The sequence below is a fragment of the Plectropomus leopardus genome, chromosome 2 (genome assembly GCF_008729295.1).
Source record: "Plectropomus leopardus isolate mb chromosome 2, YSFRI_Pleo_2.0, whole genome shotgun sequence".
Classification (NCBI taxonomy): Eukaryota; Metazoa; Chordata; class Actinopteri; order Perciformes; family Serranidae; genus Plectropomus; species Plectropomus leopardus.
In genome coordinates, this window is record NC_056464.1 from 20,643,292 (window position 1) to 20,658,752 (window position 15,461).

The window sequence follows — 15,461 nt, forward strand, 5'->3', positions numbered from 1 at the left end:
TGACATTAGCCAGCACTTGAGTTCTGTTTTTTATTGATTTCCTCATCCTGGTCATAACAGATCACACAGTCATATAAATGATAAGCCCAGTAACTTTGGCAAACATTGTTTTTGTTGCTGTTAAAAAAAAAGCATATTAACAGAGCCTGCATACCTGCAACTTCTGGGACAAGAGGGAGAAAGAGACGTGTCTTCTTCTTTGTCACACTTCAGTAATATAAGATCAGTTGTCTGTGACAGATTAGAAATAACAAGAACTTCCAGTTGAAATTAGGCAATTCCAAGCCTACTTTTGTGGAGGCTTTATATTCCTGACAAGCCTCAACGTGTGCCAGAAAAATAACCATAAATAAATTCAGTTTTTACATTCCAGTTACAGCATGGTTTTGCAGCATCAGCGTATTGCCGTGTGCAACTTTTAGTACTTGAACTTAATACTTCATAAACAGCCAATAAATTGAATGGTTATCAGGTTTCGATGGTTCGACTAAGTGCTGTTCCAGGCGCCGGCTTCATGTTCTAATTTAATGCCAGTGTGCCAATCCAACTGAGTAACTCCAGTGTGCAGCAGGGCATTTCAACAGAAACAAATACAACATACTGATTTCATTTCTCTGACTACCTGGATGTATTTCATATAGCAGGAATAAGAACCAGATAGCATGTATCTTTCCAAACTTAATTGTTGATCATCTATATGCATAATTCATTGTTTTACTTTAGAACCTGGTATATAAGATTATATAAGTTTTACCTTTTGAGTCATGTACATTTTTAACAGTTAAATGGCTGAACCTCTAATCCGGCTTTATGAAATACTCAACCACCGCGGGTGTCTGGATATTTTAAATTAAAATGTAAAGTTGAATACACCTGAGCTCCGTGACTGATCTTAAAAATTCCATTGAAAGGTTACACATTATAAACAGCATACAGTAGTAAGCTGGAACTTATGATTCACTTTCAGACTCAAGTCACTGTTTTTCAAATTTTCAAACAATCAAACTCTGAAGTGATTTCTTGAGCCCCACCTTTTCTGTGAAACTGCCACCTGCACACTGAATGAATGGCCACCTGGGCACTTGTATGAGGGCAGGCTCTGTAGCAAAAGCAGGTTCTTCTAGTTTCACGTGATGTGAGTCACATGAGTCATGATTGTTATTCAAGTAATTGTCCAAACTTAGAACGAGTCATTTAAGAGGAAAAAATTAAACAATAAAAAAAAGTCCATGTTACAAACAAACATCTTGGCACTTTTTGTTGGTGCTTTAAATAAAGATAAAAAAAGAAAGAAAAAAAACATCCAACGACATTTGCAAAGTTGCTCTTTGGTATCCATGAAATGTCATATTCCCCACATTCTATAAAGCACAGTCAAAGCTGCAGCATACCCAGCCTGACATTAAACCTGCGTGTTATTGCGGTTATTCTGGTTAAACATAAGGTTGACAGATGAGCAGCTTCACACAGCCAGAATCCAAATGAGCGTTTATGTCAGAAGCACTTTCTCAAACAGTCCTGTTGACAGTTAAAGACACTGACACCGGCTTAAGTAATATTCAAACAACAGTCTCATTGTGACTGTAAAATGTCAGTTTCTTAGTTTGTTGTCACTGATAAAAAATATTCAACACACTGTCACTTTTTGACATTTAAGACCAGTGTTTTGGTTTCAGAGTGACTTTTTGCATTACCTGCACTTTTGATGGTGAGCTCTCGTGTTGAAAATTAGAGCTCCTTATTGACCGACAGCAGCTTTCTTCTCCTGAGAATCTTTGAAATGGACATTTTCAAATACTGTACCATCTGGTTATTTTTAGCCTGTTCGACTCAAATTACAAGCCTCACCAATCACCATCTAAATTACAATCTGATGTTAAACAAGAAGCCTCCTGCCTCTTTGGTACTGAATAATTCCTGAAGTTAGCCAAAAATGATTAGGACTACAGTGTGCTAATTTCACTTTATGCGCTTTGGCTTTCAAGTCTTCCTTAGTTTACGGTCCGTCAAAAACAATTGTCCCTCATTACCCATCACCAGCCTTCAGCTTGCTGCAGAGCCTCGTATAACCAGCGCCTGTTTGTAAGTCTCTGTGACGTTATCACAGTCTGTGATAGAAAAGGCACTGTCGGCCACTCCAGACTTGTAGCAGTTCCAGGGCCTCAGCGGCCCATCCCCAAGAATCCCGTCTTCGTTAATGTCTAGCAGGTTGTCAGCAGACACACACCCTCTCATGATGGCCCTAGCTGGTTTATCCATTTGAGATGGAGGTCCTACTCGGTCAGGCAGATCCAGCTGGTCAAAGGACTCAGAAGACAGAATGCTGTCCTCGCTGATGGCCCCATTCGGCCTCGACCTGGTGCCGCTGCGCGGTAAAGAAGCAGCCAGCTGGTCCAGAGAGCCAAACTCCTGCAGTCCACCTGAGGAGAACTTTCCGTTGCGCTTCAAGATGCCTTTCCTATGGGTTGGCGCTGAAGGGCACTCTTTAGTTTGAGGTGGCCAGCCAGAGTCACTGTTCTCAGGAGAGGAGGAGTAGTATCCTGACTCATGCTCTGTGGGCTTCTTTAGGATTCCTTTGCGAGGCAGCAGTGCGGCTGAAGGAGTATCATCGGGTGCAGACAAAACGTTCTGTGGCTCTACTGAGGCCACAGCGGGGGTTTCACTCATCGGCTTCTGCTTCACGCTGTTGCGTTTCTTTAAAATACCCTTAGAGGGGCGGCTGTCTGTGCTTACTTCATGAATGGTCTGGGAGACATTGTTTTCCTTTCGTGACCTTCGCAGAGAACGCTGCCGGACTACATCCCCTCCAGCGCCCTGTGAGCGGAGCAGGCAGCGCATCTTGGAGCCGTTCTCCAGTAGAGGTCTGGATGTACGGCGCAGCCAACTGGCAACACTAGCCAGCCCAGCAGGGTGTGATGCTGATGGAGAGGTCAGTGAAGAGCTTTGCTCTACAGCACTGCTCTTTGTCTCAGCCAGTAATGGCTGCTGGTAGCCCCAGTTGAGCCACCAGTGTCCTGCAATCTCCTCTATTGTGGCTCTGCGCTCTGGGTTCACCATCAGCATCCAGCGGATCAGCCCACATGCATCTGAGAGAGAGCAACAGAGAGAAAGAAACAAACATGTTCTTTATTGTATTCATCTACAACAGGGTGTATGCCTCTGCACTCAAGTTGCAGTTGCAGTTGCAGTTTATATCCACGTCTGTCCAGACTCATGGTGTTCTGTTTTTTGCAGAACATTATGATGTCACACTGAAGTTGACCTTTTGACCTTTTGGGTATAACATTTCATCACTTCATCATTTTATTCTGTAACACATTTGTGTGAAATTCTAGAGTCATGGCCAAAAACATGTTTTGTGAGGTCAAAGTGATCTTGACTTTTGACCACCAAAATCTAATCAGTTCATTCTTGAGTTCAAGTGGATGTTTATGCCAAATTTGATGAAATTCCCTCATGGTGTTCTTCAGATAATTGTGTTGGCATGAATAAGATAGAGGCAATGTCACAGTGACCTTTGACAACCAAAATCTGATCACTTCATCCTTGAGTCCATGTGGATATTTGTACCAAATTTGAAGAAATTTCTTCAAAGCATTGTTGAGATATTTTGTTCACAAGAAAGGGACAACTCAAAAACTGCAACACAAAGTATAGACACCAAAATTATGTTTCAAGGAGCTGAAATGACTCACCAGAGGGGTTGCTGGGTTTCCGGTAGTTTCCGGTGCTTATCTGTTGGACCAACGACTTGTGGTTGTTTCCATCAAATGGCATGGTGCCATGAACCATCGTGTACAACAGCACACCAAGAGACCAAGTGTCCACCTCTGGCCCACGGTATGGTCGTCCATTTACAATCTCGGGGGAAGCATACAGAGGGCTGCCGCAAAAGGTTTGAAGATACTCGTCACCATGATAGAGGTTGGACAAGCCAAAGTCTGCGATCTGCAAGAACAAGAAATAGACGTCAGGCTGAGTCACATCCGGCATAACATCATCTTCAGATTACTGCAGAGAAGAAACATCCTCTTTAAAAAATTCCATATGCATCACTATAAGTCATTGATCATTCTTTACACGCACCAACTACGATTTTAAACACTGCATTGTGAATCAGCTTTTATTCACTAAGGACTTGTGCAATAAGTAATGGAATCTTTTGCTAAATGTTACATTTATTTCCTTTGCAATTACATCTGCAGTCATTTATTATCCAAACCTTACCATAAAACTGCAGACTTTTATGCTCATGAGCCCTGTGTGTGAATATGTGTGGAATGTGTCCCATATGCATACCTTCACATTGCCGCTGCCATCTAGTAAAATATTCTCCAGTTTCAGGTCCCGGTGTACTATTCCATTCTAAGAAAAGAAAAGATATCAGTTTTTTTCCTAATCATTTTTACAACATCTTCACCCACATCATGACACATCAGTTTACTGGAAGATGTCTATGATATATTATGTAAAAGGATTAGTCTTTACTGGGTCAGAACACATTCTTTTCCGAGTGAAGATTTTTTTTCTGGTACGTCAGCTATGCCTCATTGTCCTCCGCTCTGTAGGGGGGCATGCCTTTGACTCAAGCACAGTTTGAATGTGTTTTGCTTTCAAACATGCAGCTCAACAACATCTCACGTATGGGCACAGTTTGTAGCAACGAACACATTGTTTGTAGGTTTTGTTGTGCTGCATTCGTTTATTGTCGAGATGCAGTCATGGGGAAACTATTGCGTGAAGTACTTTATATTCATCACGGTACGATACAAAACTGACTCTAGATGGTCTTTTCCAGACCGCTTTCAAAAATTAAGTATTTAAATGAGACATCAGCACTCGATAAAAGGGAAATATTAGAGAGGGTTGACACAGAATACGACAGAGCGATTCACTCTGTAAATACTGCCCAGCAAATATTTATAAAAGCTCTGCAAAGAGCTGAACAGCTACACTAAAATATAGTGTGCTGTAAATGTTCATAATTACACAGCAACGACTGATGGTGTGCGTGTGTGTCGAGCCCTTCTGTTCCATCACACCCTCATTAGAGTGTGAGGCCATGCGTGTGTGTGTGTGTGTGTGTGTGTCTCTGTGTGTTGAGACGGCTGGCCTTTCGCCCTGACGCTAGCTCTCTACAAACCAACTGTTCATTTCCCCCTGCATCGTTCTCACAGCCTCCCTGTACAGATCAGCAGGCTGACACTGAATAATGCCCATTATGTAACTTTGGGGGTGCCTGTGCCCTGGAAAAAAAAAAAAAACGAGCAGTGCTGCTAGTCTGAGCGGAGCTCTAGCTTTGCCGGAGCAGCCAGAGATACTTTAGTTTTTATTCAAGACTTAGGGATGCACGCATTTTTAATAAGCTCTGTATGAAAGCATTGGATTGAGCCTTACCTGATGGCAGTAATGCACAGCTGATACAATTTGTCTGAAGAAGTGCCTGGCCTCCCGTTCAGAGATGTTCTTCTTGTCGCAGATGTAATCGTACAGGTCCCCTCGGCTGGCGTACTCCATCACTATCACAATTTTGTCCTTGTTTTCAAATACTGTAGGATAAGAAAACATCAGAACTCCTTTTATTCAGACTTTCAAACCCATCTCAACACCTTAGATTATCCGAGATTCTAGTCTTTATCAGTGCCAACACGTATGTAACATGATTTGATTAAGGACATGCCAGCATTTGAAATTGATGCCAGATTTCCATTTTACTGTACAATCCCTTGTTAACTCTGATTAGGATAAACGGGCCCCACGATGACTGGATTGCAAACAAACATGCACTGAGGTGGACAAACACTAAATGACCATCTCATCAGGCGTGATGGGCACTGGAAGACACGAGGCTCCGCACATTATCCCGCAGCTCTGACGGGGTACGACGGGGTGTCAGCACTTATGTAACATAGCATTGCTCTTCAGCACAAAAGACTTGCGTGACCAAACTCTGGATCTCTAACAGAGACTGATTGAGAGACGCATTTTTCCAGGTACCACGTTTCACTCCGCGTGTGGCTCAGAGATGGGGTGACCCCTGAAAAGTGAACGATAAAACTCAACCCAAACACACACACACACGGACACAAAGCGCTTGACACTGTACCTTCATATATGGTGATGATGTGTGGGTGGCAGAGTGACGACATAATCTCGATTTCTCTGCGAATATGGACCAGGTCTTGCTCATCTTTGATCTTCTCCTTTCTAATTGACTTTATGGCAACCTTTAAAAAAAAGAAAAATAATGTTTGATTTTTGGGGAATTATGTATTTATTTAACATCATTTTTAGAAAAGTGAGACTGATTTGAGAGACTAATCAACAGAAGTTAGAAGAGTCACATAGTTCAGAGTGTAACTTTTTTAAGAACAGCAGCAACTGTTGCCGCAAGAGACAATTAACCCTTCACTAAATCCCATCCCCTCAAACGCAGGCATAACATCGGCTACTCAACAGCTGTGCTCCATAAACGTTCATGTTATCATTTCAGATTTTTATCATTTTCAGACTGGTATTGTAGATTGGAGCACAATGTAATAGTGACACTTGTTACCCAGACAAATTTGGAAGGACATGGAAGTTTGTTTCTTTCTTATGAAACCAAACTCAAACCCCGAAAAGTGTAGGCTTAGCTAGCTACTGCAGGTATACTGAGTCAATGCACACGCTGTTTTTACTATAATGATTGTAAAAATGATTAATGACCTACTCTATTTTAAAGGAACAATGAAGAAAAACAGGGAAACTTTGCTGATTTTTGACCTGCTCTGTGTTATCGCAGTTTGGGCAGATGAATGGTGTTTGGCTTTTCACACCATACTAAGTACGGCTGCAAAACCCTGGAGTGTATAGAAATGTTCAAGGGCGTGTTTTAGTGCTAATGAACCCATTTTTTATGTTTCATTAGCAGAAGAATGTGTTGCTTATTGTTTCAAGAGTTACGTAACGGTCGCTTTAATGACAAAGAAAACATTAACACAATGGTCGGCGGCTGTTACAATAGGGGTCAGTTAATTAATGTACAAGATTAAGCCTGTCTATTCATCAGACCAAGGTAAAAAAAAACCCCAAAAAAAACCAAACATAAATAAGTTATTTAATAAGCACTGCCTTCCATCTGAAGCTTGTCCTCTTGTGACATGAGCAATGGGCAGTGAACCGAAAACTCAGCAGAGGGAACGCGGGGTCAAGTATTGTCTGCTGTAAAGAAATCTATTGTCTGCTGTTATGTCTGTGAGGCTAAAAGAATAAGAGAATTTGAATCTGAATAGTTTATGTTGGGGTCTGTAATCACATACCTATCACATGTAAGCTTCAAGTCATGTATACAGACAAGTCTGTATACATGTCTTTATGCTGCGTTTGTCTATCTGAAGCTCAGATGCCTGGGATTCCTTCGAGCCCTGAGTGCGTCATCAGACTACCCCAATGTTAAAGGGTGTCATGAGGCACCAGATGGCCACTGGTGGCTGGGTGTCTTTGTTTCCTCTCTTTCCTAACCCCTAAGGCTGCAGACACAGGGGAAGTGAGTGAAACAGCGACTTGTCTTATCAGTCTCAACACTCAACTGTCTCCCGTCATGAGTCACTGTCTGGCCTCGATGCTTCTGCGGGTCACTGCTGTATTCACGCCACAGATATTTTTTCCTGATTCTGGGAACTGCGGTTTCCTTCATGTGTTTGCATAGCTGTCAGACGGGCTGAACTCACACTCATGATGAGTTCACACCCCGGTGCGGTTCTCTGTGTGTGTGCGGTCTTTGTGACTGTCAGTTTGTTGCACGCAATACGCACTGAAGCTAAAACATTTGATATTTAACACCAAGTTCCTCTACCTACGAAACCATATTTGTGCACTGGGGAAACAGTTTCAGGTGCAACTGTTGCGTAACTCATAAATCCACTTGTACTTTTCTACACATTTGACTTGACACATTATATTTACCAAATATAACACAATATACCTCACATAACGGTTTCAAGAACGATAAGCTAAATTACCAAATAATGTTGGTGAGGTTGGCTTAATTAGATATACACTCATTCTACACTGCATGTAAACTAGCCTGCACATAATCAAAGGACTGACAATTAAGTTTAAATATGTTTTCCCCCTAAGAATGTTAAGCCTATTAATGGACGTATGCATTAGTTTGTGATACTAGTGACATTTTGTTAACATATTTGATAACTTTTGTTTGGAAAGGACAACAGATTTGATACGAACCAATTAACTGATAGGTCACTGAATAGAAAATGCAACTATTCTGATAATCGATTATGTATTTAAGTACATTTTTTCTTGCACAAAGTTCCACAGTTCTGGATTCTCACTTGTGAGGGATTTCTGATTTTCTCTTTATTTGTAAATTTAACTTTTTTTAAAATAACATTTTATATGCCTATAATCTCAATAAATAATATAATCAGCTGAATAATAATAGCATTATTGCATAACAGTTAGTTCCAGCCTGTCTGCTGATGTTTAAAAATCTTTGCTTACTAAAACATTTAAGCTTTAAAGGTTCAGTGTGTAGGATTTAGGGAGATATACTGGCGGAAATGTCATATAATATTCACAACTATGTTTTTAATTAATGTGGAATCACCTGAAAATAAGAATAGCTGTGTTTTTGTTGCCTTAAAAATGAGTCAATTTTATTTTCATACAGAGTTGGTCCGCACGATGTAGCCCAGAACAGGAAAAACCAAACACCGGCTCTAGATAGGGCCGTTTGGATTTTCGTATAGGCCACTGTAGTTCTCCTACATGCTTGGCACACGAGAGAACATCCCCTCCAGACGCCACTAAATCCCACACGCTGGACCTTTAATTGTTCAGCCCAGTTTAGCAAACCACTATTTTAAAGCTAGTTAGTTGCTACTCAAACTTGATGGAGTTATGAATAGACGCTGCAGTGCTAACCAGGGTGCTTAATCACGGATGCACATACAGCATACGTGTCATGCACCAAGTGTGTGGTCAGCCCTACAGTTGACGTGTGCTGTGACCACCCACTAAAATGGGTTATGCAATCAAACTTATGCATGTAGATAATGGGAACAGCTGTAGTTCCTCAACGCACGCAAGATGAAGCCACCCTTTGTGTTATGTCACTCCCCGTGTCAAATTACCTATCTTTGTCCATTGTGTTGTCTATACTAAAAGTAGCCTGATAAAAACAAAGCTGTTTTTCCTGTTTCCATTCTATGCTATTTGAGCTGCAATGAGTTCAAAACATATATTTGGGCTGATCTGTATTTTGAAATTTGAACATGAGATTTGATGACCAGAAGGCTGCCTGCAGGGATACTTTTCAGACACTAACTCATATCCTTTAAAAGCAAAGTGCAGCAGCAGCTTGTCATGTCAGACAGTGTGAGAGCAGAGATTGGTGTGTAGACAGGACTGGACTTGCATCGCTACGTTTACAGCAGGTACAAAAGGGGAATTCCTGTCTCTAACGTCCTTGATTTCCGAGTGCTTTCACTCATAACAACTCGATCCTTAACAAAGAGCATTTCGGGTAAACATGACCTGGCAGCAGAGGCAGACTAACTGGTGAAGGGAGTTCACTTCTGAGCCAAGTATCTGTTTTTTGTTTGTTTTTTGATGAGTCACGATATCTGAAGTTATCTGCCTTTACACTCTGCCATATACACTCTAGACGTGCTTTTTCTTTTTGACATTTGTCCTGTAGTTTTATTTCCTGATTAAATGTTGGCGACATCAAGTAATGGAAACAAAAAAAAAGGCCAAACAGAATGCAAATTATCAAGAGCAGAACACAGTTTTTAATATGTACATAAACATGCACACAGTTGCTTGTTTATTATTAACTCCCTGTCAAACCAAATGCAATCAAACACGGCAGCCCTGCAGTAAACCTTCATAAAGGTTGCATTGTCTTGTTTTTGTTGAAACTGCTTGAGAAAGGTGTTGATACAACTTTATGGTCATTTTATAGGCTTAGATTGTGGTGCTGTTAAATTATATTGCATTACACTTTCTCATGTTTAGTCTACCATCATTCCTATAAGCAGTTACTTCATCCATTCATTTTTAAGCATACAGACACGTTCTGTTACACAACAAAGAAATAAAATCTTTAACAAAAGACATTGTCTTTTGTTTGCCAACTCCTCTATGTCCCTTTAAAGTTTATCTCTGTCCAGTCTGTTATAAATACCTCCCAGTTCCCCTTAGGTCACAGGGAACTGGAATTCACCTGGAAGGCTGGCTTCAGTTTCCCCCTCACCCTTCATCACAAAAAGAAAGTTACCTAACTTTCCTGTTTCAAAGTCCCAGCTGAGACTCGCTCAGTTTTTCCAATGAAACGCCTTTCCTTTATTCCCTTTATGCCAAAAGAGGATGTGGTTGTGTAAAATGTCTTGTGTAGTGACAGATTTACAGGAATCAATTTTGACTTCAGTTTTTGTAGGATGACCTCGTACAAAAGTATTGATTTTGTTGTCAAATGATCTACTTTAATACACCACAAAAACGACTGGGCACTATATTGACAGGATGTTGATATTGTCATATGAGACTAGATATCTTAGATTTTGAATATTGTAAAATTGTAACCCTTATCTTTTCCTTTTTAATTTTAATTAATTTTCCTGTTTTAAATTCATTTTTAAGTAATTTTCTAAACTTAGAACAGCCAGAACAAGACTGTTCAGGCTGTTCTATTATTTAATTTCCCTACTTAGTCATTATATCTACTTTGATGATATTATTTATCAAAAATATAATTGTGTAAATATTTTGAGCAAATACCAACAGTCAATGTGATTCTCCATATCGCTCAGCCCTAACTACAAATAACCTTTAAGTAAGATCAGACAAACAGTTATGTGGTAACTGGTATCATGATGTGGAAAAAAAAACAACTTAATTACGAGTGTTGCATAATTTTTTTAATTAGTGTACCCAGAGGACTGTATACTTTAAAACCCAGATAGCAAACAGTGTTAACCATACGTTTTGTAATCCACTGACATACTTTGTGAGGATACCATGTAGATAATATGCAGTATGTGGGCTGCAATTCACTAAACATTAAGAATTTTTTGTTATGTTATCAAATGCACAGACTGGATGCAGTGTTGAGAAAACTGAGAGCTATGAGCTTCCCCCACCCGAAAGCAAACATAGTGAACACTAAAGCAAACTAATGCTGGTTTGTCAACATCAGCAGCAAGCACATTGACCTATTTCATTAGGATACAATCAAGTTTTGTAGCTCAGTTCTTCGCAGGGTGAAACTTAAAGCCAATCCTGCATATAATCGTGTTTAAAATCGATATGTAGCCGACCTGAGCGCAGACAGCACGTCCTCTAAAAATAGCCCCCTATCTCTAAACAACAGGTGGCAGACGGGACAGCGAGACAAACACAGACCTTCTGTCTGCAGATGTGGCATCGCTGATAAAGGCATTCATTCATACAGTCATAAAAATGAGACTTATATTAGTCCTTACCAGTCTGCCGGATCTCTCCCTGGCTTTCTTCACTTTGCCATAGGTTCCCTTCCCGAGGGTCTCCAGAAACTCGTACCTGTGCTTCAGGTTGTGTTTGTGGTGGTGTCTCTTCACCGCTTGTCTCTTCACGGTCACCTGAGACGGAGCTGTCCCGACAGGAGCGTTTTCATCGGGTGAAATTGTCCCCAAAGACGGCCTACGGTTTGACGATGGACGGGGAATATTTGAGCCCTCCATCATGACACGTTGTTGTCTTTTTTGGTGTGTTTTCGGTCGCAGGTATCGGTGTTAACGTGCATTCCTCCGCGGGCAGCTCTATCGGAGTGGGAGCAGGCTGCTTCCAAAAGGTGCTCAGGTATAACTTATACAAAAACGTAAATATAATGATCACTATAACTAAGTGTTGAGGACATAGACCTGCAGTGTGCCCGTCTCCTCTGGGGCGCTGAGACCTACTGGCTGCAGGTTCACGGCGTGCTGCGGAGCTCAGCGGCAGCCGGACACGTCAAATGATCGAGGGGCGTTTCAGGTACCCAGAGGAGCGCTTGTTTTGTAGCACCAAGCGGTGCCGGGTCAGCGTAAAAATCATAGCTCAAGGTCAGTTTGTGACAATATTAGGCTTTCTATTCGTGCTCATTTCTTGTTAATGTTTTTTCATTACATATTTTTTATTTTTTAATATTAAACCCGAATTGCAGATCAATTGTGCTTCACGGTGTAACTGTGTAATAGCAGCTGCAGCAGCAGACCACATCTCTAATAACAGTATATGATATATGGCGGGTAGCTTTAGAAGGCTGTTAATAAGTAGTAGGAGGTAAGCCAAGTAAAAACACAAAAATGCAGATGACAGTTTTTGTGTGATTGCTGTTACATCCGGTACTCGCTGATATATACAACAAGCGCACCACAGTATGAAGTGTGGGTCAAATGTATGAGTGCAGCCTTGCCATTGGTGGATGGCGTACCTAAAATCCATTCTTGAGCGTAAATACAGATATCATTGTTACTTTGGGGTTGTATGCGTTGTGTAATAAGCTACATGGTGCCTACATTTCCCTATCTATTTACCCATCTATCTGTCCCTACACCACTACAGTTTGGATTCATTTATTGTTGTTTTTACTCCACTACATTTATTTGACACGTTTAGCTACTTTTGAAGATTCAGATTCTTAATACAAAATATAACTTTAACATCGTGATGTATTAGTGTTGGTTAAAATACTCATTAGCATATAAAGAAAATACAGTTAGCCCCATCTTTACCAGCTGCAACATGTAAGTGATGGACACACTACAATTCAGTGATATCATCTATGTGATTATAAAATGGGCCATTCTGCATGATGAATACTTTTACTTTTGGTACTTTAAGTATATTTTAAAGCGAATACTTTACTTTTACTTGAGTAAGATTTTAATACAGGACTTGTACTTGCAACAGAGTATTTTTTACGTCATAGTATTGTTTGACCACTTTTTCTTAAGGATTTCAATACTTTTTCCTCCACTGGTTACAAGTTCCTTTACATGTTTTGTATTTTGTATAGAAAATGCATGACATGAGCTTGTAAAATATGGCACAATTAATTAAAAATAAATATGAGTAGTCCTTTATGAAATTATTAAAATTGCTGCACATTTACCAGCAACAGCACTCTAATATTTATGTGTAATAAACAACATTACAATATGTAATAGAAAACATTCCTAAGGTCTATTTATATCAATATTTTTGCTTTTGATACTTTACATACATTTAGCTTAGGTACTTGAAAGTGACATTTTCAATGCAAGACTTTTTACACTGAAGTAAAGAATCCAACAGTAGTTATAAAACAGAATAACAGTAAACGGATTAAGAGACAACTATACTGCTCAGATCAATGAACTTGTTGATTATTTTGACATTATGAGTTAATTTATAATTGGATAGCGGATGCACTTACATGATGTGCAAATAATGTGGCCTTTTCCTGGGCTAGCCATGGGGAAAAATACTAATTAATGAGCCAGAACTTCTTTTTCCAACATATATCTACTTAGTGATTAAGAGCGGAACAACACTGTAATAGCTGCATGCAAAACTCCCACACTCATTGGTATTATCATATGAAAACATCTTCCATTATATAACTGTCAAACTGTCAAATTTTAAATTAGGCCTAGTGTACACAGACAACCAACCAACACCCTGTTAACAGACACAGAATTATCTTTATGTATTATGATCCATTGATAAAGCTGGTGAGAACAAAATGCGTACAGTTTTATGCAGGAGTTGTACAGGAAAATGCATTTCAAATTCTAGTTCCATGGAGCTGGAACATGTTATTCAACCATTCAGTTAACTTGACCTAAATAGTCAGTCTGCAGTAAACTGGGAGAAATGAATTCTGGAAGTGGGATCAGTAGTGTCATTACAAATGTAGGCCACTAGAGATCACCATGCAGCAAATTGTTTCAAGACTGTGCATTGACTGGTTTGAATGGTTTGAGCCCCTTGGTTAACTTACAGAAAGTCTTAAATAGACACAGTTTCTAACTACATAATAATAATAATGAGCATATTTAGGTATATTAAGTGTTTAATATCCTATGTAGAATGTAATAGTTGTTTAGACACAGCTAATGAGTGTTTGTTAGTCAGGAGAGGAGGAGCAGATTTAATACTTTGAGCCAACTGGCTGTAGAAATAAAATAAGTTCTTATCTGGGAAGGATACGACTTAGAAAAGAATAGCACCTAGACTATACAAAAGGTATAGTGAGAAAAATAATATAAATAAATAGTCTGACTGCACAGGAGAAACATGTATACATAATAGCACAATAAATTAACATTGGCAACTTTATTATGTCAAATATTTTACATGAAATTACAGGATATAAGCTTTTGATAGACTTTTACAAAGCAGGCCTTCACAAAGTAGTTTTAAGTGGTGTTTATGTAATTTTGTATGTCTGCCAGAGGAGGGGGCTCATTAGTAGCACAGAGTCTACATTTTTTACATCAAAATGCCTCTATACTTGCAACTTCTCGCTTTGCTGAACAAAATTTGATCAAGTAGATCAAAATATGTGCAAGAATTTGTATTTTATATTAATTCAAGAACCTATAGGAATTGGTGTGACTATGAGATATGAGTGGTTTTGGTAAACTTAAGGTAATCTATGACTATATAGTCTGCAGGGGAAACAGAGCACTAGGTTTCCTCAACCGCACGTGGTCAGCCTTCTTTGGGCCACAATTAGCCACAGAAATTACATTAACATGCGGATGGTGTATATAACCACCAAGAAAGACATCACTTGTTCCTTTTCTATTTATGTTTGAACACTGGAATTAATAATAAATGCTAATGAATCAGTCAGTTGGTGTAACTAATTAGTAATTCAAGAGTATAATTAATAGTATATTTTATCATCTAAAATTTACTGGGATTTATTGTGGAAGCCCATCATTTGATTTTTAGTCCCTAGTAAGGATTTTTTTTAATCTTTTGTTTGACCCCCTGAGAGGACTTTATACTACTGTTTTGACAGGCTGAGTAGTACTTTCTCTGTTACAACTAAACTGATCTTCACTTGTTAAATCGATGGGGTGCCTCCCATCTTTCATTATCTTACTTTCTGTGGTCAAAGTTATTAGACAATAGGTAAATATATCTGATGCTGATGCTGCCCATTGCCTACTGTATTTGCACTCCATGTTGTTTTGTATATTTAACTGATTGCATTTAACTCTAACAGTGTTCAACTGTTTGTTGTCTCTTTAGCACTGTATATATTACATAACTGCCTACTAGTTACATAGCCAGAACACTCTGCTATATTAGTTAATAGGCTCAGTTCATACTCTGTCATAGTCACTTATGTGTCACCGTTGCCATACATTTTGTATATTGTTTTGTTTATTTTGTATATTCACAGGTGCATCCCTTTTTTAATGATGCCACTAGTATATTAT

General features: G+C 39.5%; 1 protein-coding gene across 1 annotated transcript; it reads right to left on the reverse strand.

Moving 5' to 3' along the window:
* Window positions 1–245: 245 nt before the first annotated feature.
* nuak2 (NUAK family, SNF1-like kinase, 2) lies at window positions 246–11,949 on the reverse strand. The gene is made up of 6 exons (XM_042504579.1): window positions 11,490–11,949; window positions 6,107–6,227; window positions 5,398–5,549; window positions 4,300–4,365; window positions 3,696–3,948; window positions 246–3,086 (listed from the first exon to the last, which is right to left on the reverse strand). Exons 1-6 carry the CDS (start codon window positions 11,727–11,729, stop codon window positions 2,044–2,046), a joined length of 1,875 nt encoding a protein of 624 aa, XP_042360513.1. The 5' UTR covers window positions 11,730–11,949; the 3' UTR covers window positions 246–2,043.
* Window positions 11,950–15,461: the final 3,512 nt, after the last annotated feature.